General features: G+C 39.1%; 2 protein-coding genes across 7 annotated transcripts in view; one reads left to right on the top strand and one right to left on the bottom strand.

The window, feature by feature from the left end:
- The window catches only part of cldn10d (claudin 10d), a 33017-nt gene extending 14658 nt beyond the window's left edge, over positions 1-18359 (bottom strand). Inside the window, exons 1-2 of one of the 3 annotated variants that reach the window (XM_067458981.1) lie at positions 18241-18359; positions 3983-4081 (exon numbers count right to left, since the gene is read on the bottom strand). In XM_067458981.1, coding sequence (XP_067315082.1) covers positions 3983-4044 — 62 coding nt within the window. In that variant the 5' untranslated portion in view covers positions 4045-4081; positions 18241-18359. The remainder of the gene's footprint in view (positions 1-3982; positions 4082-18240) is intronic. The other 2 variants (XM_067458982.1, XM_067458979.1) reach the window with 2 other exon arrangements.
- The window catches only part of hs6st3a (heparan sulfate 6-O-sulfotransferase 3a), a 292872-nt gene continuing 286132 nt past the window's right edge, over positions 17118-23857 (top strand). For 3 of the 4 annotated variants that reach the window (XM_067458976.1, XM_067458975.1, XM_067458974.1), the window contains exon 1: positions 17118-18868. In XM_067458976.1, the coding sequence (XP_067315077.1) occupies positions 18333-18868 (536 nt within the window). In that variant the 5' untranslated portion in view covers positions 17118-18332. The remainder of the gene's footprint in view (positions 18869-23857) is intronic. The other variant, XR_010908575.1, reaches the window with a different exon arrangement.

Below are 23857 nucleotides of genomic sequence, written 5' to 3'. Positions count from 1 at the left end.
TATTTTTGTATTAAAAACACTTTTCTTTTCTTTATGTCGGATGAAATATGCTAATTTTTTGAGATGGGAATTTTGGGTTTTCATGAGCTGTATGCCAAAATCATCAGTATTAAAACAATAAAAGACCTGAAATATTTCAGTTGGTGTGCAATGAATCTAAAATATATGAAAGTTAAATTTTTATCATTACATTATGGAAAATAATGAACTTTATCACAATATGCAAATTTTTTGAGAAGGACCTGTATATTGAACAAAAAATGCAACAGATATCGCATGCTCAGAGTACAGTCCAGTGAACACTGCATAGGCACCCGGTTAATCGGAACACAGCTTTATATATATATATATATATATAGTATATATATGTGGCATATTACCTGAGAGAATTTCCTTCAAAATTCCCTTTTCAGGTCCCAGGGAAATTAATTCCAAAGCTTCAGGAACAGCTCACAGAGAATCATTTATCAAATATTTTTAAAAGCCATTTTGTGATGGCAGAACTAATACACACAAGTTGTATCTGTTAACATTAGATAATGTTAGAACAGTGTGAACTACACGAACAAACATTGTTCAACTGTATTTTTAATAACTAAAATCAACATAAATTAATTGTTCCTAAATGTAATTTAGGGAGGAGCGAGCCCATCTAATCTTCCAATCAACAATCAACAACCTGAATATATAAGCAGCTGCTTACCTCTCCTCAGCCTCAGCTCTTCCAGCATCCCACCGCACCTCCCCAACTCCACCTTTATCTTGGGTACCTTGCCCTAATCCTTTAGTCACTGTGGGGGTAATCAGAGACCAGTTGCTTCATTGAGTCCATTATCAGTGGACAGCAAGCCAACTAACCTAATATCTTAAGATTATAAGGGCAAACAAACTTGTTAAATACTGTAAAAATCTATCGCTCGTAGTCCATGTAACTACAGTGGTTCAACCTTAATGTTATGAAGTAACGAGAGTACTTTTTGTGCGCCCCTCAAAAAACAATTATTCTCCTCCATGTCAGTCTCTGTTCAAAACAAAGTGCAGCGCTTCCAGGTTCTGTCAGAACAGTGGCTCTTTATTGGTAAGCATCGCACGCATGTTTTGTGACGCTCATGGGAACAGCGTCAGCCAATAATGAGCCGGCATTCTGATGTAGGACCCGGAAATGCTGCACTTTTGTTTTTCCCACGTGACCAGTGAAGGAGACTGACATGGAAGAGAATAAATTGTTGAATAAATTTTTTACTTTTCTTTGCTTTTGCACACCCAAAGTATTCTCGTCGCTTCATAACATTAAGGTCGATCTGCTGGAGTCATGGACTATTTTAACGATGTCTTTACTACCTCTCTGGGCCTTGAAAGTTACAATGACGTTGCTACCGGCGGGCATGCGTCTCAGGCACTATGAGAGTCTCATGATGTTGTGTGATAATTTATGTCTTCAGAAACTCCTCATGCTCATAAGCTTCCGACATGCCTTAAAAAAAATATTTCGCAGGCAATCCCATAACAACCCGTCTGCCTTAGATCCAAAGGGGAGGGCAAAAATGGCATCAGAGTTATTAAGATAGACTCGAGAGGATAGAGAGTGCACTTACGACACTTACACTGCACTCCAGCAATCTTACTGCATCAAATATAGCACAAGCATGTGTAAGGCATGTCATTTGTTAAAGACTTGATCCTCTCTGGCGTGGTGCTCATGGTGTTCGGTTTCCTGGTCAGTCTAAAGCTATCATAATGATGCAGTGTGCAGCCAAGCTTATAGCTGGATGTGGTTGCAAAACTGCAAATACCTTACAAACTTACTGTGTGTGTAATACTGAAGCCCATGATGATGGATCCTTAGTTTACCTGTTTATCCATTTATCCAAATATATATATATATATATATATATATATATATATATATATATATATATATATATATATATATATATTTTTATTTATTTTTTGCTGTGGAAAAATTTATTTAAATTGTATTTGTTGTATATAGTTTTTCATTGTCTCGTATCCAAATTCCCACGGCAGGATGGCATCCTAGTAACGCCACTGTTGATTATGATCAGGCCAGGCTGCCCAACAGGGAGGACACAGAACTCTTGCCCGAATGAGATCCGGCTCAATGCCACTGCAGTTCAGCATGCTGGGTAAGAGAGCTTTAATGCCATGCCAAGCCCTCTAGAGGGGATGGAGCTGGCACGCAACCAGGCCAGCGGTGGCGGAAAGCTAAGTTCTGCAAGACTGGAGGGTGGCACAGAAGGCTGAGAGAGAACAGAGCAAAGCCAGGGACAAACCCATGCGACAGGGGCCTAGTGCCAAGATCCTACTCAGAATTAGCCTGTATAGTTTAATTCAACCAAATGTTCTCAGCCATAATTTAAAACTATAGGAGAGGTCTGGTTTAACTGGACATTTTGGTTATTTTTTGGTATATGGTTATTTTGTATACATTTTTTCACTTAAACTATTTTATCAAGGCTGCATTTTATAAATCTCCATTTGAGATGTTTTGCTTAAAGTGTCATTCAGTCAGTCTGTGTTCTGTCAGGACTCACGAGCTGAACAGCTGAGCTGCAAAACTAAGCCAATCAGAGCAGAGCTCAACATTAATATTCATGACTCTTCCAAATAAGGCAAAAACAGAGCATTAAATCCTAGGGACAATTTATAGGGACCTGTAAAACTGTATCTGGACAATTTTTGCCCTTAAATAAGCCACATACCCTCTATGTAGATATCAGAGAACAATTTAACATATTGTTTCAAATCATTCTAGGGCACCTTTAGGGTATAGGGGGCAATTTCAGATAAAAGTGATACGAACAGTAACAATGCCATCAGTTTTACCGTATCAATTCGAGTCTGAGAGTCCTCATCGTTTGGAAGTGCATGCACAGTGGATTTGCTTTCACAGGGCAGAAAAGCATCCTGACATGTCGATAACACGAACCAAACTCTTCCAACTAGTGTATTTTATGGCGGGTCATCATGGGCAGCAATGATAACCATATAGGCTGGCATTATGCAAATGTATTACTACGTAAATTTGAGGAGAAAGCCAAGAATTCACAGCGATTTTTTTCAGGCTATTATTGGGACAATATTGGGAGACCATAACTCCATTTATCATCTTTTACATTTACAAACAGCTATATTACATGAAAAAACTTGAAAAGACCTTAAAAGTATATTCAACAGTTTAGAGTTCCATTAAATAAAATAAATAAATAAATAAATATAATGACGCGGGACACAGCTTACTGGATCAGCAGCTCAAACCTCGAGTCAGCACTGATCTTTGTCAAGCTCACACACAGCTATCAATCATCATATTAGACCTGTCTCTGTCACAGCAAAATGCTTCTCCTGGAGACCGTGTTCCAATTTCAATCCTCCATGTTGTTCAAATTGTCTGCAGCATGTATTCATTGTGTTTTGTGGGTTTTTTTTAGCTTTTCCCCCCACTTCAGCATAACTAAAGACCCAAGCATGTGGAGAACATTAATGTGGTTAAGAAAAATATTTAAAATAAACAATAAAAAACTATGGCAACAGACTATAGCAAAGAAAGCAAGGGCTTGTAATAAAATTCTTGCGAAATGTTTTTTTTTTTTTTTTTTAGGTAAAAAAGGTTATTACACTATTATTTGTTCACTGAAACAACCGTATATATTTTTTTTAAGTGGGTTTAAAAAGCCCAAGACATTTTAAGACATTAGAGACGTGAAATATTGGACTTTATTGGAGTTTTATAATTTGGCTTCCATATTATTTAAAATTGCAGTCCACTTCTAAGCCTTGTAAGACAGCAATTTAGATCCATCGAATGTTTTGCAGAATCTCAAGCCCGCCCTCTCAGGGCTGTATATCTGCAATGGCGAGAGACGCTGACTCAGTGATCTATGGTGAACCATTTCTCAACGCACTTGGCTGACGGCACCATAAAAATCACAGCAGAGCAGAGAGCATCATGGCGCATTACCAGAACGAGCAAGCGGCCTGTGATGAGAGACACAGAGAGTAGAATCGGCGGCAGCGCTCCATCACTCCTCCTCACCAACAGTACATGATCCTTCTCAAGCTGTCAGAGAATGGGAGAGAAGCCCAGAAATTCAAAAAATGACCCACATACAGTAGAATATCTGTTGCATTTTTGCATTCTCTCTAAACATCTGGTACCTTTTAAAGTCACAATTTACTCAAAAATATACATTTTTTTCATTATCAAAAAACAAAACAAAAAAGTCTAAAATCGCGGTATTATGCATAGCAGTGCAAAAGTATTTGATGTCAATTCTGCTGTCAAGTAGCTACTGGCGTGTGCATTCATGATTGTGAAATCACCATTCTCAAGCATTTCATGTTTTTGTAGTTTACATTGAGACGATAACGGTATAATAATAAATAAATAAAAAAACTTCCACTTGAAACCATTTTCAAAAGAACGGCTGAACGGCTAAAACTCATAAAAACGTTTCTGTTTTTAGTTGAAAACTTTTTTGAAAAGTACAGGGGCTAGTCATATAATTAGAATATCATCAAAAGTTGATTTATTCCACAAATTCCATTCAAAAAGTGAAACTTGTATATAATATTCGTTCATTACACACAGACTGATATATTTCAAATGTTTATTTCTTTTAATTTGGATGATTCTTTTAATTTGAAACTGATAATTAAGAAAAATCCCAAATTCTGTATCTCTTCGAAAAAATCTTCAGTAAAATTAGAATACCGTTAAAAGGTTCAATATTGAAGACACCTGGTGCCACACTCTAATCATCTAATTCACTCAAAACACCTGCAAAGGCCTTTCAGTGGTCTTTCAGTCTTGTTCTGTAGGCCACACAATCATGGGGAAGACTGCTGACTTGACAGTTGTCCATAAAATGACCATTGACACAAGGAGGGCAAGACACAAACGGTCATTGCAAAAGAGGCTGGCTGTTCACAGAGCTCTGTGTCCAAGCACATTAATAGAGAGGCAAAGAGACGGAAAAGATGTGGTAGAAAAAAGTTTACAAGCAATTGGGATAACCACACCCTGAAGAGGATTGTGAAACAAAACCCATTCACAACCAGAAACCAGATTCACAAACAGTGGACTACAGCTGGATTGCACAAAGAACCACTACGCACAGACGTATGAAAGACATGGGTTTCAGCTGTCGCATTCCTTGAGTTAAGACACTCTTGAAAAAAACAGACAGTGTCAGAAGCGTCTCGGCTGGGCTAAAGACAAAAAGGACTGCTGAGTGGTCCAAAGATATGTTCTCTGATGAAAGTAAATTTTGCATTTTCTTTGGAAATCAGGGTCCCAGGGTCTGGAGGAAGAGAGGAGATGCACACAATCCACGTTGCTTGAGGTCCAGTGTAAAGTTTCCAGTCAGTGATAATTTGGGGTGCCATGTCATCTGCTGGTGTTGGTCCACTGTCAAGGTCAACGCAGCTGAATAACAGGAGGTTTTAGAGCACTTCATGCTTCCTGCTGCTGACCAACTTTATGGAGATGCAGATTTCATTTTCAAACAGAACTTGGCACCTGCACACAGTGCCAAAGCACTGTTTCCGCTAATATTCAAATTTTCTGTGAATTTGGGATTTTCCCAATAGGACTTTAAAAATTTAAAACCAAGCCAACCAGCTACAAGGTTTATCTTAACATTACAAACTTTGATTTGAAGCAAAAAAAGATTTTTTTGAAAATCTGACAGGGGAGGAGGGCCACACCATCATGGCCATCAACAGAACTCAGCAAAGATTGCTCTTGCTCCGGCTTTAACTTCTGGATATTCGGCCGCGGTGCCAAAACGGATCGAATGGTTTCGTTCACATCTTTTTCCGCCGCCATTACTGAACTACAACTCAAACTAGTGCACGACATCAACGTCATTGTTCTCAGCCACTCCCTCTGTTCATTGATTGGACCGGTTAAAATTTGTTCAGAGAAAACCTAAGAATACACCGCAGTCCCAGACAGAGTACTGAAGGAAAATTAAAATTGAGCGGAAGTATGTAGGAGGACAGAGCCAGGCTATGGATTAGGCGGAGCGAAAGAGCTATTTTGGCTTTTTTTCCCTCCCGACTCTCTGATTGGTGTAATTGTCTGTACAGCATCCTGGGTAATGTAGTTTTTCTTCATTCAAAGAAGTCGTTAGTATATTTAAAGCTGCAGTCCGTAGTTTTTCCTCTTTGTCGCCATCTATGTTCGAAAACTGCAATTGCAGTTATTCGTGGAATTATCAGCTCTACGTGAGTAGTGCCCCGGTCGGCACAGCGCGGAGGAATCAAATGTGCTGCTGTCAGGAGAAGCGCTGTCAGTCACCCGGTGTGGATACTGTCATTCACAATCACAGACTTTACTGTTTGAAAGTATGACCGACATAAGAATGTCATCTGAACAAGTAAGTAGCTCATCCTCTTTTGTTCTGACCAACTAAGGAGAAAAAAGCATTGCAATACATCGCGATGATTAATCTAACGATCGTTTATCATATCACGTCAAACTGCAAATTATACTTTTTCAAACTGTTAATGTTATCAGGATTGCGTGACTACATTTAATGCGTATTAGGGCTACCTGTAGAACAGTTTCCATTTCTGTGCAGTTTAATTTCTAATTGTCATATACCAACACATTAATGTGGAGTAGAGGTGAAGCTCCCTCTCATAGCAAGCACAAAACAACTGATGTTACCATAATGCACATAGCAAAACGAGAAAGGCACAACAAAGGAAAACTCCTTAACTGCATGAATTAAGCAAACAGGTGTGCTTCTGTTACATAGCCTAATTCAACGATTGAAATGTCTTACCTGTCCAGCTGAAAAAACACGGAGTTCGCGCCACCTTTAATTATCCTTGTTTTCGCATCGCCCGGGTGAAGTCTCTTTTTTTTCACTCCGAAGTCCGAAGACTTTTGCATTTTACAACGGATGAATCTCCAGTTGTCACTGGTGACTGTCGTTTGAACCTTTTTGGATCCGCCATCAAATTGATAAGTTAAATTATATCAAGTGGTGTGAGAAAAGGCTATCTCCACTTCCAACATCCTCACATGTGATAACCGGGACTCCTTCTTTATGTGTACAGATGTGACGTAATGACTCAAACATGCTTGAATTTCCCGCGGAAATCCACCAGTACCACTGGAAATAAAAATATTATTACAAGCTTACTGCTGTAAATCGAGCTACGGTGGGGAGATCGTTTTGAACACTGGCTGGTTATGTACTTGCTCAAAAATTTATTTTGGATAATTTTTAACCCAAAAAAGTTACGGACTGCAGCTTTAAATAAAACATTTAAGTAATCCACTTTCGCACATCTCAAGTTTGTAATGACATAAGGTAGAATTTAAATCAGAGATGCCCAAACTATATCCTGTGGATTAACATAGGGAATAATAGGGTAAAAACCTTAGACTGTAAAAAAATATGGACGTAGTGTCTGTGACATCACCCGTAGGATTCTGAAGAGTAGTTTTGAAGCGTAAAGTAGGGTCGAGCTGGCCGTTGTCATCATGCCAGTGCCTCACCGCACATCAAAAAGAGCAAAGAGGCAGTATAGGGGCGTAGCTGAGTTAACATGATGACTAACAGACAGCAGACAAACGTCAATCCACCTGTCACTCAAAGTGGCCTCGCCACTTTTAAACGGATTAAAAGTGGAAATATGGACTTTTACATTGTTACAGAAATGTTAAGCAGCACAACTTTTTTCAACATTGGTAATAATAAGAAATGCTTCTTGAACACCAAAACGCCATATCAGAATTATTATCATGTGACACTGAAGAAAATTCAGCTCTGCCATCACAGGAATAAATAACATTTAAAAATACAAAATACATAATTTCAAGCAACATTTCACAATATTGCTTTTTTATTGTATTTTTTATCAGATAAATGCAGCTTTGGTGAGTGTAAGAATAAATTAAAGAGTTACAAAAATTAATATATAATATTGTTGGATGATTTTTGGCACTTCAAACATTCAGGTTTAAAACATGAAAAGGTCTGACTAAACCTGTGACAAAGGATTTAATTTGAACTTTCTGAGAATACACAAACCCCTCTCCACTTTTGTAATGTCACACAAGCAATCTAGAGGAGTGCACTCCAAAAAAACAGCAAGGTTATGAACCTAAACGCACCAAAGGCACTGAAGTGTTAAGTGCTCCGCTTTTGCAATAAGTCAGTAACCCCCCACTGAGCAACCTCTCTTTTTCAATCACTTTCTCTGAGGCCCCCTGGGAAGTCTAATAGTCGGCATTTTCAAACCACATAATCAAACAAACAAGGGAAACATCACGATTATGTATACTGGGCCCTCTGCTAACGCCCCCTTCCCTCTGTAGTTTCTTTTTCTTTCTGTCTCTGTGCAGGCAGAACAAGAACACTGATTACTTCTCTCAGCTGGGGGAATGCAGGACTAAAGCTCATGGCTGCTGCATTAATCAAAGTCCTGTATGGATTTCTCTCAAAACTGCAGGCCTACACATTTGCAGGGTGCTGCTTTGGGCGAGTGTATCCTGTGAGCATAGAAGCTTTTATGTTGGCAGTGTTGATGGTTCTTTCTTTATTATGATCTCGCATATAATTTGTCAGGGCATTATTTGCCAGTAGTTATATTGTGTGCAAATCCGTGTTCTTTTACTATACGTATTATATTTTATGGAAGCTAGTTTCTGCCACAGAGTGAAAATTAAAACAGGTCATTTCGACTTTTTATCTCACAATCTTCATTTTTTGTTCTCGCAATTGAGAGTTTACATCTTGCAATTTTGACGTTTTGTCAGATATTCTGATATAAACTTGCAATTGTGAGATATGGAGCCCTATTTTAATAATCTGAGTGCATGGTCTGGGGCAGGTGCACTTACAGCGTGTCCAAATCAAGTTTTGCAAGTTTAATGATGGAAAAAAACGTTTGCTGCGACAGGCACATGGTCCAAAAGGGTTGTACTTTGTCTCTTAATGAGTCATGGGTGTGTTTTGGGAGAATGTACAATAAAAACCAAACAGAGTCTCATCTCCCATTCCCTTTAAAAGCCAGTTGCACTGCATGACAGATTCGCTATTTACATGGCAAACAATTTGAAAGCGAAAAGACTGAATGCTTCTCCATTTATTTTTGTTATTTAGACCAGGTTTTGTTGGTCAGTAGTGCAGTTGTTTTCAGTTGCCTCAAAATAGTAATGCACTAACAATGCCCCTGAACACACCTCGTCTTCAGATCAGCACGGACGAACAGAAGGGTGCGTGTGCATTTGCTATTTAAACAATGTGGAGCTGGACGTGAAAATGATAACTGTGTCGGGCTCAAACTAGCAAAAAAAGTTTGATAAATGATAACTGTGTCTGGCTCAAACTAGCAAAAAAAGGTTTGATAAATGATAACTGTATCGGGTTGTTACTGCAATAGCCCGGTCCTGCAGATTTGCCTATACAACATTAGAAAGATTAGACCCTTCCTATCAGAACAGGCCGCATAACTCCTGGTCCAAGATCTTATTCTCTCCAGACTGGACTATTGTAATGCTCTTCTAGCTGGCCTTCCAGCATTCACTTTTAAACCCTTGCAACTAATCCAGAATGCAGCGGCGAGAGTGGTCTTTAATGAGCCGAAGAGAGCGCATGTTACGCCTCTCTTCGTCAGACTGCACTGGTTGCCAATGGCTGCTCGCAGCAAATTCAAGGCACTAGTTCTCGCCTACAAAACAAACACTGGCTCTGCACCAATATACCTAGACTCACTTGTTCAGACTTACACACCCTCCAGAAGCTTGCGTTCTGCGAGTGAGCGGCGCCTAGTGGTTCCATCCCAAAGAGGCATGAAATCGCTCTCACAGACATTTTCCTGGACCGTTCCCACCTGGTGGAATGACCTACCGATCTCAAATCGTGCAGCCAGGTCTAGCCATTTTCAAAAAACATCTTAAGACACACATTTTCCAATTGCACCTGACCAATAAAGACTAACACTTAACTATCCAATTACATTTTCTGTTTGTTTGTCTAAAAAATAAAAATAAATGTTAAACTGTGCTCGATTAACTGAGAATTCTTACAGCTCTTACAGGTTGTTGCCCTTGTTTGTTTCATTGCTTCTATTGCTCTCTCCTTTTTGTAAGTTGCTTTGGATAAAAGCATCAGCTAAATGATTAAATGTAAAAAACTTGCTTTGTGTCTGTGTCGCATTCTGTCGGGTGTATGATAGGGCCCCTATAAAGTCAAGAGTGCAAGAAAAAAAGTCAGAATTGTAAGGTGTAAACTCGCAATTGCTAGAAAAAAAGTCAGAATTGTGAAATAAAGATGACCTTTTTTATTTTTTCATTCAGTGGCGGAAACAAGCTTCCATTAATTATTAATATTTTGAATTCATTTTTATATTGGCCATTTTCATTTTAGTTTTAGTAATTTTGTAGTGTGTATTGTATTTTGTTAGCCTGATAAACCAGACCCACATCAAGATGTTTTGTCTGGGAACACACTGTGGGGAGGCTTAATCCCCCGGCAGGATATTCAAAGTCTTTCAAAGTCCCTCTGCATGAAATAGAATAGCGCTACAACCAACAAGAGCAATGAAGAAGGTAAAGCGGAGCTAGCTGACAGATTAAACTTTTGCCGTATTCAACGCTTCAGTACCGTTCTTTGTTCTTTTCTCAAAGAAAAGCTTAACTCCAAGCGACCAAAGCCGATTCGAAAGGCCAATGTTTGCGAGTTTCTTTGTTTTAAGTTAGCACATGGAACCGTCACAACTCTGTTGTCATTATGGTTGCCCGCCCACCGACTCTGTACATGATGTGATTGGCCTGACCAGAGTTAGGTTTTTCCAGATCACAAGCCAACGGAGAGTTGCTAGACGATCCTGGCTGCAAAAAAGATTTGCTGCCGCTAGGGTGTAGTTCTTTTATTTATTTATTTCTATTTATTTCAGTTTGCACAGGTGGTTGCTGCAATTAGTGTTGTGAGACGGGTTCTAATCGCAGCAGTCACTTTATTTAACAATTCAAACAAAATAACAAACACGCAGGAAAACAGGGAAACAACAGGAACACAACCAACTTAACATAGACAAACTAACGGACAAAGAACAACTGAAACTGAGGGATGAATCTGTAATTAAACTTGGTCATTAATGTAGTAGAAATGGGAAATAATTTTTTAGTTTGGTGCTTTCTAGACTGAGAAAAAACAGAAAGTGTGTTTTTGTCTCATGGGGATGAAAGACTACAATTCCCAGAAAGCCATATACTATTTGCTGAAGTAACCCGTTAATCAGTGAGTTGCCATGACAACAAAAGAGAATTTTCTAGAAAACAGGGAAACAAAAAAGGAAATAATACAAACTAAGACTGTCGCTGCATCTGAAATAGAATACTTCAACAGTGAGCAAAACATCGCTGACCTACAACTTTACAATAATATTATGCTGTCAACACTGATTGGATGTGGTGCGACATGATGCCACACCAAATTCCCGAGAGTAGACTGATGCGTGGTTCTATTTCTGATGTACTTCAAGCGATCACACTGCTTCTGACACAAAGAGCAAAAGTATTTGCAGCAGTCGCTTTGTCATATTCAAGTCTAATGTAAGGGATCGTTTACACGAAAAATGTAAAAAATGCAATTTGGACTTACACGAAAATAATGTTCTTGAAAATGCAAAAATTTTAAAGTGCAAGTTTTTAAAAACAAATACCATTATCTGAATAACAAACACATATATTTGTGATAAGTCATGCTCATGCAAATTGGGTGTATATTCTATACGCGAGTGGTGTTTCTTTAAAAAGTGACATTGCCATCTACTGGCCTGGCAGCAAAATACAGCATTTTAAAGGGGTGATGAATTGAGAAATCAACTTTCCCTTAAGCTTTTGATATATAAAAGGTCATGGTAATATAAGATTATCCTCTAAGTTTCAGAGTTGAAAAGTTCCTTGTCAGTCAAAGAAAAGCTTTTATAGACACCAGGCTCAGCAAACGGTCTTGCGCTTTATACTGACGTCACAGCACGACGAAACACACACCTCTACAGCACGTCTAATCCAGTAGCCCACCCACCGACTCATGGAGGGCTCGTGCAAGCTGGTCAACAACAATATATATGGAATCATAAGTGAACTAATCTCTGCTCTGGTCAATGCTGGATTTGGACCTGACAGGAATGGTGCAACACATTTATGTGAGTAAAACGTGTTTTTATGTGTAATAGTGCTGCATTGTTATAGATCGTTTTGCTTATGTGTAGGTGTCTAACAGAGCATACCTTTAGCACGCTGGACACAGACACGTTTGGGCCAGGGCTCACAAAGCCCGGTAGGCCGATGAAACTCATTATATTCCGTTCTTGTTCTGCTATTCTCTCTCTCTCTCGAGTTGACATCTGAAGGGCGGCGCGTGCGGAGAACGTGTATGTGTGTGCGCGCGGTTCGCGCTTATATCGTCCGATCTTGCGGGCAATGTGTAAAATAAAAATAATAGTCCAATCAATCACGGGTTGATGAGAAATAAATCATTGTGTTTGTTTGATAAAGACATTTACGAGCCCTGTGATTGAGAGAATCATTCCGGTTGCCGCTTCTCCCTCACTCTCTCCTCTCCCTAAACTGACAGGGGAGCTTAAGCTGATTAAATATGCAAATCTTATCCAATCCTAGCCGTGGGCGTTTACTTCCAAGTCTCCAGTGCGGCACGTCCATCAAAACCCAGAGTTTTAGAGACAGCCTCAAAACCAGTGTAGAAAATAGCCTATTACTTATTAGTTATGATGTTTTTGAATGTAAAAACCACACAAACGTCATTAGTTGACCTCAGACAACAGTGTAATTAAAAAAAAAGCCAGTTTATGACACCTTTAAGTCGACTTTGCGGATCCATTTGAACTGGGATCATCTTAAAATGTTGTCGTCTGTACTGTACGTGAAAAACGCAAAGCAAAAACCTCCATTTTGAGTACGTCGTTGTATAAACATACCACAAAAATCCATGAAAATGAAACAGACACCAAACTGAATGTTACAAAGTTTTACTTTACACAAGTTAAACTAAATGGAAATGAGAAATTTTGCCTCGAAAAAAAGATTAATATTTTATTTTAGTTAACATTATTTATTTCAAGCAACACATTTTTTACGTACTAGAAAACATTGTGAATGGCAGCAACCATTAATTGCAGACATGTCTTCAAAAACAGAATAATTTCCTTTAAATCTTGTTGTCCAGGCTCCTGTGGTGCTTGATGACTAATGTGTGTAAATGCACTCATCAGAAAGATACATTACAGACTCTGTGTTCATGAGATGTTCACCATTTTATTCCTTGAATCTGCACAGACACAGTCATAATAATCCTAAACTTGTCAAAGCTGGATGCATCTCTAATTATCCTGGGAGAAATTATCTGCACTTGTCTCTTACACTAGATGGATAAAGTGTATTTGAATATAATTATTTGCACAGCCTCCACTTTTTCACAATTTAAAAATTTTAAACAGAATCTGCAATTCCCATTCCTTCTGATCATCCTGACTCAACCTTATCAAAAATGCTGCATTTGAGCTTTTGCAATGGGCAGTGGGGAGTTTGAGGCTGAGTTATTATTATAAAGTTATTATTGATGCTATTATGTAAAGTCTGTCAGATAAAAACAACCCTATTCTTCCATTAAAATGGTTTGATGAGCAAGAATGTTTTTCTACACTCACAGCCTACACAACGAGAACCCTGAAGGTATATTCAGACAGTTATATTCAATTATAGCAAGTTCAACCAAAGCCTAATGGTTTTTTTATTGTTTCTGACAGTTAGATTTTTGAAATGATTACTTATACTCAATTCAATTATAGATGGTCTTGATAAGTACAATATATTAATTTGATGGCATGAGACAGAATCTCCGGCTATTGTTTTGAGCTGTCCGTGGTGCTGAAATGCTTGCAGTTTGGCGGCCAGAAAAAAAAAAATCACTTTTATACAGATGTTTTTATTGTTAATCACTTTCAAAAACTTATTTTGTGATTATTGCATCATTAGGCAAACCAAGGTAAAAAAAATAAAAGAACAATCTTTTTAGTTTTCATATTATCTTTTTAATTAGCATTCCAATATTTACTAAGTGTAAAGTTTGGAGATGCCCATTATGAACTGACATGACCTGGACCATCATTCACGTTAGAATAATTAAGTTATTGAATTTATAAAACATGTACTCATGTAATATAATCATGTAATATATTATTATGACAAAAGTGGATTTAAAGTGCTCTATTTTAAAGGTTTCTAATTTAGTTTGGAAGGTCTCCTACAATCGGTTTACATGAATCCAAGGTCAAAAAACACTTGAATTATCTGATAATGTATATTCTACATCACCTAATTCAGAGTCTGAAACACCTCAATCAAGGATCTGGTCTCTCTAAACCCCTGAAAATTACAGGCCTCTCTCATCTTTTTCACTGGGAAAACTTGCACAATTGGTGGCTGACTAAATACTTTTTTGCCCCACTGTACATTCACAAACGGTTATATCACACACTGCATGAAATAATAGAGGCACTTTAAATTAAGCAGATGAAGTAGCTTGCATTATTGATATCAAATATTATGAGCATCTCAGCTGTTATTTTGCACATATCTTAGTGTCTTTACTTTGACATTCAATGCTTATGGATTGCAGTAGATTACTATTATACTTGAATGTTATTTGTAAGACTTATTAGCCTTTTGCATTTGAAGATCAGTGGAGAAGCAAACGGAGAACAGAAGCGGGACATGACCCAGGCCGGGCGCGACCACAGGCTCCACAAGCCCCGACAGTGCTTCATATGTCAGGAGCAAGGAACTACCTTCTGCGCCACAACTCAAGCTATGAGGTTATTTGGGGTAAGAAGGACCAGGAAGTGTTGTGACAGCTTTACTAGAATTAATTAGAAATTAGATGGAAATTTTACATTTCCCTGCACTTTCAACTAGGATCCAAATGCCACAAAACCTGACATTATACCTTTATGGAAATTTTAGAGTGTCCCTTTAGTCAAAAGCAAATATTAAAAAATGCCAAGCACTGAAAGCCCAATTCAGGCAAAACTGGTAAAGTAGGACACAAAGAGGGAAACTTTTTTTCTTTTAAACAACGGAGAGGCCTTTACTTAAATATAGCTGGAGTATTTATTGCCAGTATGGGCTTACATAAAGGTTAAAGTATGCAGTTGTCAAGCCAAGTTAAATGAAAAAATAAGTAATGCTTCTTAAAATACACATTAATATGAAACATTTCCTTATATTCTACTTTAACCCCCTTCACTTCTCACTTCTGATTTAAAAATATCTTGCTCATTGTCTAAAAGGCACAGTATATAATTTTTGCATCTAGAGCTCACTTATTCAAAACAAAGGTGTAGCCTGATGACGCCTTGATTTCGCAGAATCATGGGAGTTGTTGTCTCCACCTCTACAGCCGGTGAAAAAGAATCCAACGGGACTTGGGCAGAATTCATATTAATGGATGAGCTAACCTATTAAAGATTTATTAATGTTACTTGTAGTATGAGGGTGGAGTTGAGTAGCCTTGAAATGTAGATGCACCCTAGCAGCAGCATATCTAATCTTCCGCGAGTGTTGTCTAACAACTCTCAATACACTTCCGAGCTGTAAAAACCAAATTCTGTTCGGGCCAATCTCATTGTGTACAGAGTTGGTTGGCGGGGCTTGACATAATGATGGCAGAGTTGCGCTTGTGTGCTACTAGTAAACGCAGAAGCTGGTGAACGGCGGCTTTTTGAATCAGCTTTGACCACGACTCTGGAAGACTTGGAGTTAAGTAAAAAAACAAAGTAAAGAACAAAGAACGGCACTGAAGTCATTCTAAAAAAGGGAAGAACAAAAGACAAACTGGTCTTAGTGGAAATTTACTGTGTATGTGTGCTATCTCATGTGTCAGACCAACTGAAATTGTGTTTGCTACAAGAGGTGTTAAAAGTCTAAATGACATCCTTCTGTTTCTCAGAAGTGGCTCCTCTATTTGAGGCCTAGAGAATGAGAGATGGGAATTGCCTCCTTATATGGTACATCATGCAGTGCATCCGGAAAGTATTCACAGCGCTTTACTTTTTCTAAAAAAAAACAGCCTTATTTCAAAATGGATTAAATTTATGATTTTTTCCCCCTCAATTCTACAAGCAATACCCTAGCCTGATGTCGTCATACTCAATTCTAGTCAGAATATGAGTCTGATACTGCTGTATTGGGATGTAATTATGGGGTGTGTTTCAACCGAACCAGGAAAGCCTACAACCAAAACCTACAACCAATCGGAGCGACGCATAACGTTAGTTGTCAATTGTCGACAGAACTCAACTGCACTGTGTTGCCAAGTCTGCTGTTTTCCCGAGGGTTGTTTTCCATGTCTGCAGATTGAAGCGACCTTAATTGTGTGATATATACATCCAGGAATACGAAATTTTTTCAGGCAACCTTGCCAAAATAACACATATTTTACCCCCCAAACGCAATTTTTTTCCCCGGAGAACACCCCAAGAAGCTATTGTTTTGGGCTAGTACTTGCTGTTTTTTTTGTAAAAACTTGGCAACCCTGTCTGCACGCACGCTGGAATAAACAATCTTTGCCGGTATTGTAGGCAAGGAACACAGTTGGGTGAGGGGTAAGATGTATAAAGACTACATTACTGGGTGACTGCTTTCCTTCTCTGCAGAAACTTTGTCTGGGAATGGCCTAGCCTAGAAATCTAATCTGCCCATCAATACCCTTCTGAGCTGTAATCGCCAAACTCTTGTTGGGCCAATCACATCGTGTATAGAGTCGGTGGACGGGGCCATAATGACGACGGCCAAGTTGCGTTTGCGTGCTTCTAGTAAACACAGAAACTGGCGAACGGCGGTCTTTCGAATCAGCTTTGACCGCGACTCTGGAAGACTTGGAGTTAAGCTTTTCTTTGAGAAAAGAACAAAGAACGGCACTGAAGTCGGTTGGTTTGTTGTATCGCTATCGTATCGCGTGCAGAGGGAGTTTGAAAGACAACCGTTTATCCCGCCCCTCGGAATGAGCCCTGTCTATGGTGAGTTTCCAGACCAAACATCTTGATGTGGGTCTGGCTTGTCAGGCTAGGAATGACCTTCTTGCAATAATAAAATACTTTGAAGACAAATGGGTTTGGTTTTTCATTTAAAAATTTCCACACCAGTCTCTGCAAAATACCAGAAATTGAGGGTAACGCAAGTATGATGATATGTGACTCATGAACACGGCCCTGTGATTTGGCCACGGCAAATTGATTATTTCTCTGGATTGAAACATTGAAACATCTGGGATAATGTAAGTATGTAAGTCAACAAAATATATAACATTGTCCAAGTGGTTTTTGGATATTTTAGTCAAAAATGTTTACGTATTGTGCCTTTAATCATCCTTCCCTTTTTAAACATTACATGAACTTTTACTTTAAATTTATTACATTAAGGTTTTACCTCAGATATCTGTTACCAGTGTCTTTCCCGCCAGTGTGAATTGAGCACAGCCAAGCCCCTCGATGTGACATCATCAACATAGGAACCCAAAAGCAACAGCTTCCAGTAATTCCATTTAATTAATTACGGATATAATGGGAATGAAGCCTAACTCCCACAGGTGCACTTATGTCGAAATTTGCCCAATTTTAGTTGCTTTTGATTTAAAATAATCAGTCAGATATACCCAATATGATAACATGTTCTCATCCAATGCTCTCTCTCTCTCTCTCTCTCTCTCTCTCTCTCTCTCTCTCTCTCTCTCTCTCTCTCTCTCTCTCTCTCTCTCTCTCGACACGATGAGCAAGAGTTGCAACAGGAACTCAACTTCTTTAAGCTCATCTCGGAACTGAAGAACCTGCATCACTTAGCAGAGCAAAAGTCCAAAACCTCAGATCGACGGAACAGATATCTGGATGTTTTACAATGTATCCGGATCTCATTTACCCCGCCTATCGGACGAGGACGGACACAATTAACGTCAAACATTGAGAAAATCGGCACTGCAGATGGATTTTCAAAGTGCTGAACTGTTATCAGTTAGTTTACGAAGCTGCTTGTAAGCGTCAGTTCCAAGTTTAGTACAATGAGGAAACGCAAGGCTTGTTTTTCCTTTCTGTCCACAATTTTTAACAACTGACCTGTATGTAACTATGATCTAACTAAAGGCTGTGAGCTGTGCGTTTCCGAGAGGCTTTTTCTTTTACCTGCGAGCATCATCCGCGTTAAGTACCTGGAGGACTCGATCAGCGGGTCCAGCATCACCAATGGCGTGATCCTCCGGTTCATTGTCATTGCAATGGATGATAAATCCAACAAACTCCTTTTAGTCCCTGTTTTGACCGTTTTATTTGTCATGATCGGCTATCAGTACATCTGTCCAGCGGGTAGCACGTCCTGTCGTTTTGGGAACGGAGAGAGTTTTCCGTTCTCCAAATATCCCTCGGACGTCAACAGAGAGCCTCCTGATCTGGACGAGGACGGTTCGTTTAGATTCCAGTCCAAATTCAACTTCACGCGCGACGACCTCGAACGCCACGTGGATTTCGACATCAAGGGGGACGACGTGATCGTGTTTCTCCACATCCAAAAGACCGGAGGAACGACGTTTGGGAGACACTTGGTGCGGAACATCCACCTGGAACGCCCGTGCGACTGCCGCTCTGGCCAGAAGAAATGCACGTGCCACCGTCCCGGGAAAGCGGAGTCGTGGCTGTTCTCGCGCTTCTCCACGGGCTGGAGTTGCGGTTTGCACGCGGACTGGACCGAGCTCACGAACTGTGTCCCTGCTGTGATGAATAAAAAGCAAAAGAAAGATGCGCCATTGAACAGGCGGTAAGTAAAGCCTAATAAATGTGAACAAGTTCATTTGGTGACACTTTAAAATAACTTTCAGCACCAACATCAGTTCATGTAGGAGAGAGGCAAAGCGGTGTGGAACACGTTTCAACTTCATCTGTCCCGTGCGTTTAATAAACTTGAATAAACTAAAACTATTCACATATTTGTCTGCTACAAATTGAAGTTTAAATAGGGCGCTGGTGTCACAACTTACCCCACTACTGGAGTGAGTTGTAAAACCAATATAAAACAAACATTTCTTTAAACTTTGTACATTGGGATAATCAAATTTCAAATTTAAATTGGTCATTTCAATCAAGAGGGTTAATGTCATTATAGTAATTTTACCCCTGGTAACTCATTTCTCATTACTGGCTAAAACTACAACTCACCCCCCATGTTACAAAACTCAAATATGAATATAAGCTGGTAGTGTTTTTTTTGTTTTGTTTTTACTTTTGTAAAAAACGTTACTTTTCTGCAAAGCCTATGCATTTGTAAAAATGGAAGCTGTTATAAAGTAGTTACATCAGCTTAGTGTGGAAGCTTTGTGTTTGTGATAGATAATATATCTTCATTTTTTGTCAACGCTTTACAATATTTTTGCTAGTGTCATGAGTTTGGATTCTTCACTGTCTAAAAATGACACACATCTGTGAATATCAGCTCCCTGCTGTGCAATGGCCCATTCTGATTCATGCAGTTTTGAATATGTGTGCGACTGAGTGTGCTACAGCTGTAAATGTGCTGCACAACTGCTTATATCAAACTAAACTAAAAAGGAATGCAGGGCTTAATGCTAAGGATTTTTTCTACTGGCTCGGTTGGACTAGTGGTTCAATTTTTTACTTGTCCTGCCACATTTTTACTGGCCCCAGCACAAAAAAAGCAATAAATAAAATAACATTGGGCTAGTTATTGTTTTTGTTTTGGTTTTTTTTTGTTTTGTTTGTTATAACCTTAATAATTAAGGTTGACTGCAAAAACTACTAGCCTAACTAGTACATTTTAAATATTGTTAAACACAGTAAGTAATAAAATAAGAACAAATAATAAAATAAAACAGAACAAACATACAAATGAAATAAACGGTTCTTTTTTCATAGGTCTAAACTAGATTTTCAGGTACAAAATAGTAATCAAATGTAAAATATCACTGCATAGTCTTCTCTTTATAAATATAGATTAACCCTTATTAAAGTTTATTAAAGAGATTTTCTTTCTGTCTTTTGTCATCTCATCTTTAATGAGAAAACGCTTCCAGATTTTGCGGCTTTCCATGTTTTCACTGTTATACGGTAGGGGACCTATTTCTGGCAGATGTAGAAGGGACTGTGTAAACTCCATAGCGTTCCACTATGCTGGCGGAAGCATTCAGTCAGAACGAAAGTTGCGTGACGTCATGTGAAAAGGTTGTTTTCTGGCTATCACCAGACCAAGCTCAATCTTTGAAGATTGAACATTGGTCTGGGGAGTCTGCTCTGTATTTTCTACTGCACAAGAGGCGTGATCAACGAGCATAATTCAAAATAATCTGTAAGCAATTGGATAGTTCAACCAATCAAACCACAAGAGACATGGGTCATCGATCCATCCTTCTCTATCCGTCACTGTGTTAAACCCGCCAATAGCGCGCCAGGTGGATAAGCCAGTCGGTGATTGGTTCCGGCAAATGTGTAACAGAAGCATGATAAATTAATGTGCAGGTTTCCAGCCTGAGCTGTTGGACGAAATCAAATCGCTGGCAGATCAGATACACATCTCCTGAACAAGTACATTATCTCCAGATTAAAACACAGATGAAGAAGAAGCAGAAACAAGCGATCTCATATACAAGCAGCTGCATATGTAAAATAACACGATAATCAACATTAGACAGCATCTAAATCACAACTGCCTGAATGAGATGTCGCCCCAGAAGAGCTATAGGACTTTGAAGCTTTGGTGGTGTCTTGATCTACTAAAAAACGTGATTTTCTAAAAATGTAGCTTTTTTCATGAAATGTATACACATTCAATTGCTGGTTTAAAAAAAGAATGCATGAAGCTAGAATAAAACAGAGGGTCTGTTCTTTCTTTTGATATATTTGCATAATCAGATATTCATACAAGATATTCTGTGGGCCATGAATCTTGTGAAAATCAACAAAAACGCTAGGGGTTATGGCAAATTAAATTTTTAGGTTCACTTGAGACAACCGACTATTTTGACATAATTCTGTGTGAATATTCAAACGCTGTTAGACGTGAATGCGAGTTTGTGTAAGGATGTGTTTTGCTGCGCCTCGCGAGTATGACACAGACACTTTCTCGTCTATGTGCGCTTGAATATTTAAATTGGCATGGCTTACAAATACACAAATTATCAACCTTTGTGAAGATGCAACACTGGCCCGAGCAGGCAGGTGGCAGGTCTGTCAACTTGCCCAAGTGTCTTTCACGCTGGACCCGGTAAAAAAAAGTGTTGTTGTTTTTTTGGGGGGTCATTTGGACTGTTCTTTAAAATCTCTTCTTTTGTGTTCCACTTAAGCAAGAATGTCATACGCATTGGGTGAACTGTTCCTTTTAAGATTTGCTCATGGATCACAGGGAGACGATTCATCTGGATGGATAGGGCCACTAAACTTTAAGGTGACCAGACCTATTACATACCAAAAAATCCAGTGGGATGTGGGATACACACCTATTAATATGTGTTTGTAGCTACGTGAATACTCCTTCTAATTACCCCACTCATCTCAGTTGGCCTTGCAGAGCTTCATCAAGCATGTCTCTCCGTCTTCTAAAGGGTCTCTCTCTTCACCACAGAACATAAATCGATACTCTCAGCTGAGAAAGTCAGAGGTGTTGATCCACTGCACAGGGCTTGTTCACTCTTTCATTATAATGTTATTATGGCCAAAATAGCCAAAGCACTGCTTTATCGACTGTATGTGTTCCGTGGCACTCTAATAAGATCTTGTTTTGAGTTGATTGAACTCATTTTTCATTAGTAATGCTGTAATTCAAAGTGCAGAACGCAGTGGAACTCTATGTATTGCACCGCAGCTTCTCACTTTTCTGCATGCAACAATGGATGTGGTTTCAATTACACGATCGTGTTACAGTGAGAGGTCTACGGCAGACAATAGTGAAAAAAAATCCCATCTGCTGCCACGGTTCAGAATATTAATCCCCTCCCCACATACTGAATCTCTCATCTTATAAATCCTCCGTTCGTTCACAATGCCTTGTCAAGCAGGCACTTCAGCATTCAAGCGGATAAAGGCAAAACGAGATGTGATAGACCAAAAGAGATAGCTCTGAGATCCAACTTAAGGCACATTAATAGCTTTTTATTGGGTACTTTGTGAAGACAAGTGCTTCTGAAATGTACTTCCCCTATAATTATGCACTATTGTGTTGGCATTTGAGATAATGTGTTGTAAGTAAAGATGCAGGACTGCGGAAAGCATGTTCATGTGTGCATTCATTGGAGAAGAGATGTGAGGTGCAGGATTCTGTGTGTGTGTGAGATGGGCCCTTGTGTGTGTATATGCAAAAGACAGCATAAGGCAAGTTCGGAAATGGAGCACTACAGGCATTACATTAGCAATGCATGAAGGAGTACAGCATGTTCTATGTGCAGCATTAGAATAACAATCCTTTATAAAGACTGCTTGGTATTCTCGCAATAGAAGCATATTTTGTTGGTGTCTCCCATTAATCTAGCTGCTTCTGGGATGTTTAGAAGTCTTCTTGCATTGTCAATTTTTTGTTATTTATTTATTTCTTTTTATCACTCCTTGAATATCCCCAAGGAACCAGTGGGTAAACCACACAATGGGCTGGCAGAGCGCTTTGACCAGAATGCAACAAAGAAAGGAACCTTGAAGCATTAGTTAAGTATGGGTACGTTTACACGACAACAATTTACAAAAAATGTGTCCTTTAAATATTTTGTGTACAGTCAACATTTTCAAAAATGATTCTTGTTCACACAGAGCTGCAAAAACAATTAAAAACACCCTGGCTGCATGCCAGGTCAGTAGTTGGCAACGCCACTTTGTAAATAAACACTACACGCCTATAGACTGAACACGTAATCAAAGATTGTCTCATAGGGAGATGAGAGGGTCTTTGGCTTTTTTACATTGGACAGGTGCCAGGTCTGTGCAACAAAAGTAGTAGCCTGACAAGCCAGACCCACATCAAGATGTTTGGTCTGGAAACTCACCATTGACAGGGCTCAATCTTGGGGGGCGGGATAAACGGTTGTCTTTCAAACTCCCTCTGCATGCGATAGGATAGCGATACAACCAACCAGAGCAACGAAGGTGAAGCGGAGCTCGTTGACAGATAAAACTTTCTCCGTATATGGTCGGCAAAACTCAGAACACATCTTCCCTTCCTAAGAATGATTTCAGTGCTGTTCTTTGTTCTTTTCTCTAAGAAAAGCTTAACTCCAAGTCTTCCAGAGTCACGGCCAAAGCCGATTCGAAAGAGCCATTTGCTAGATTCTTTATTTTCATTTCAAGTAGCACGCAACTCTGCCGTCATTATGTTAAGCCCGTCCATCGACTCTATACACGATGTGATTGGCCTGACCAGAGTTTGGTTTTTGCAGCTCAGATGTGTATTGAGAGTTGCTAGACGACACTCGCGGCAGATTAGATTAGCCACTCGGGTGCGTCTAGATTTCTAAAATTTCAGTATGTACTTGGTACCGAAGTACCGGTACTTGTGACATCCCTACATTTTCGTATGGGGATCATGATTCCGTGTAATCACAAAATGTATTAGTCAGTACATTGCATTGGATACTGAGGTAAAACTTTTGTCGTCTTAACGTCATGTAAGCTTAAGAATTGTTGCCGCGAAGAAGAAGAAGAAAAAAAAACAATAATTATGCTAATTAAAATGATTATTAATGAAAACATATGAACTTATTTTAAAACATCTGCAACCAGTGGCTGTGTCTTTTGCATTGTCCTTTCAAAATGA

This window comes from Pseudorasbora parva, chromosome 12, assembly GCF_024679245.1.
Source record: "Pseudorasbora parva isolate DD20220531a chromosome 12, ASM2467924v1, whole genome shotgun sequence".
NCBI classification, from domain to species: domain Eukaryota; kingdom Metazoa; phylum Chordata; class Actinopteri; order Cypriniformes; family Gobionidae; genus Pseudorasbora; species Pseudorasbora parva.
Note: the sequence above shows the minus strand (reverse complement) of the source record. Positions and strands in the feature narration are given on the sequence as shown.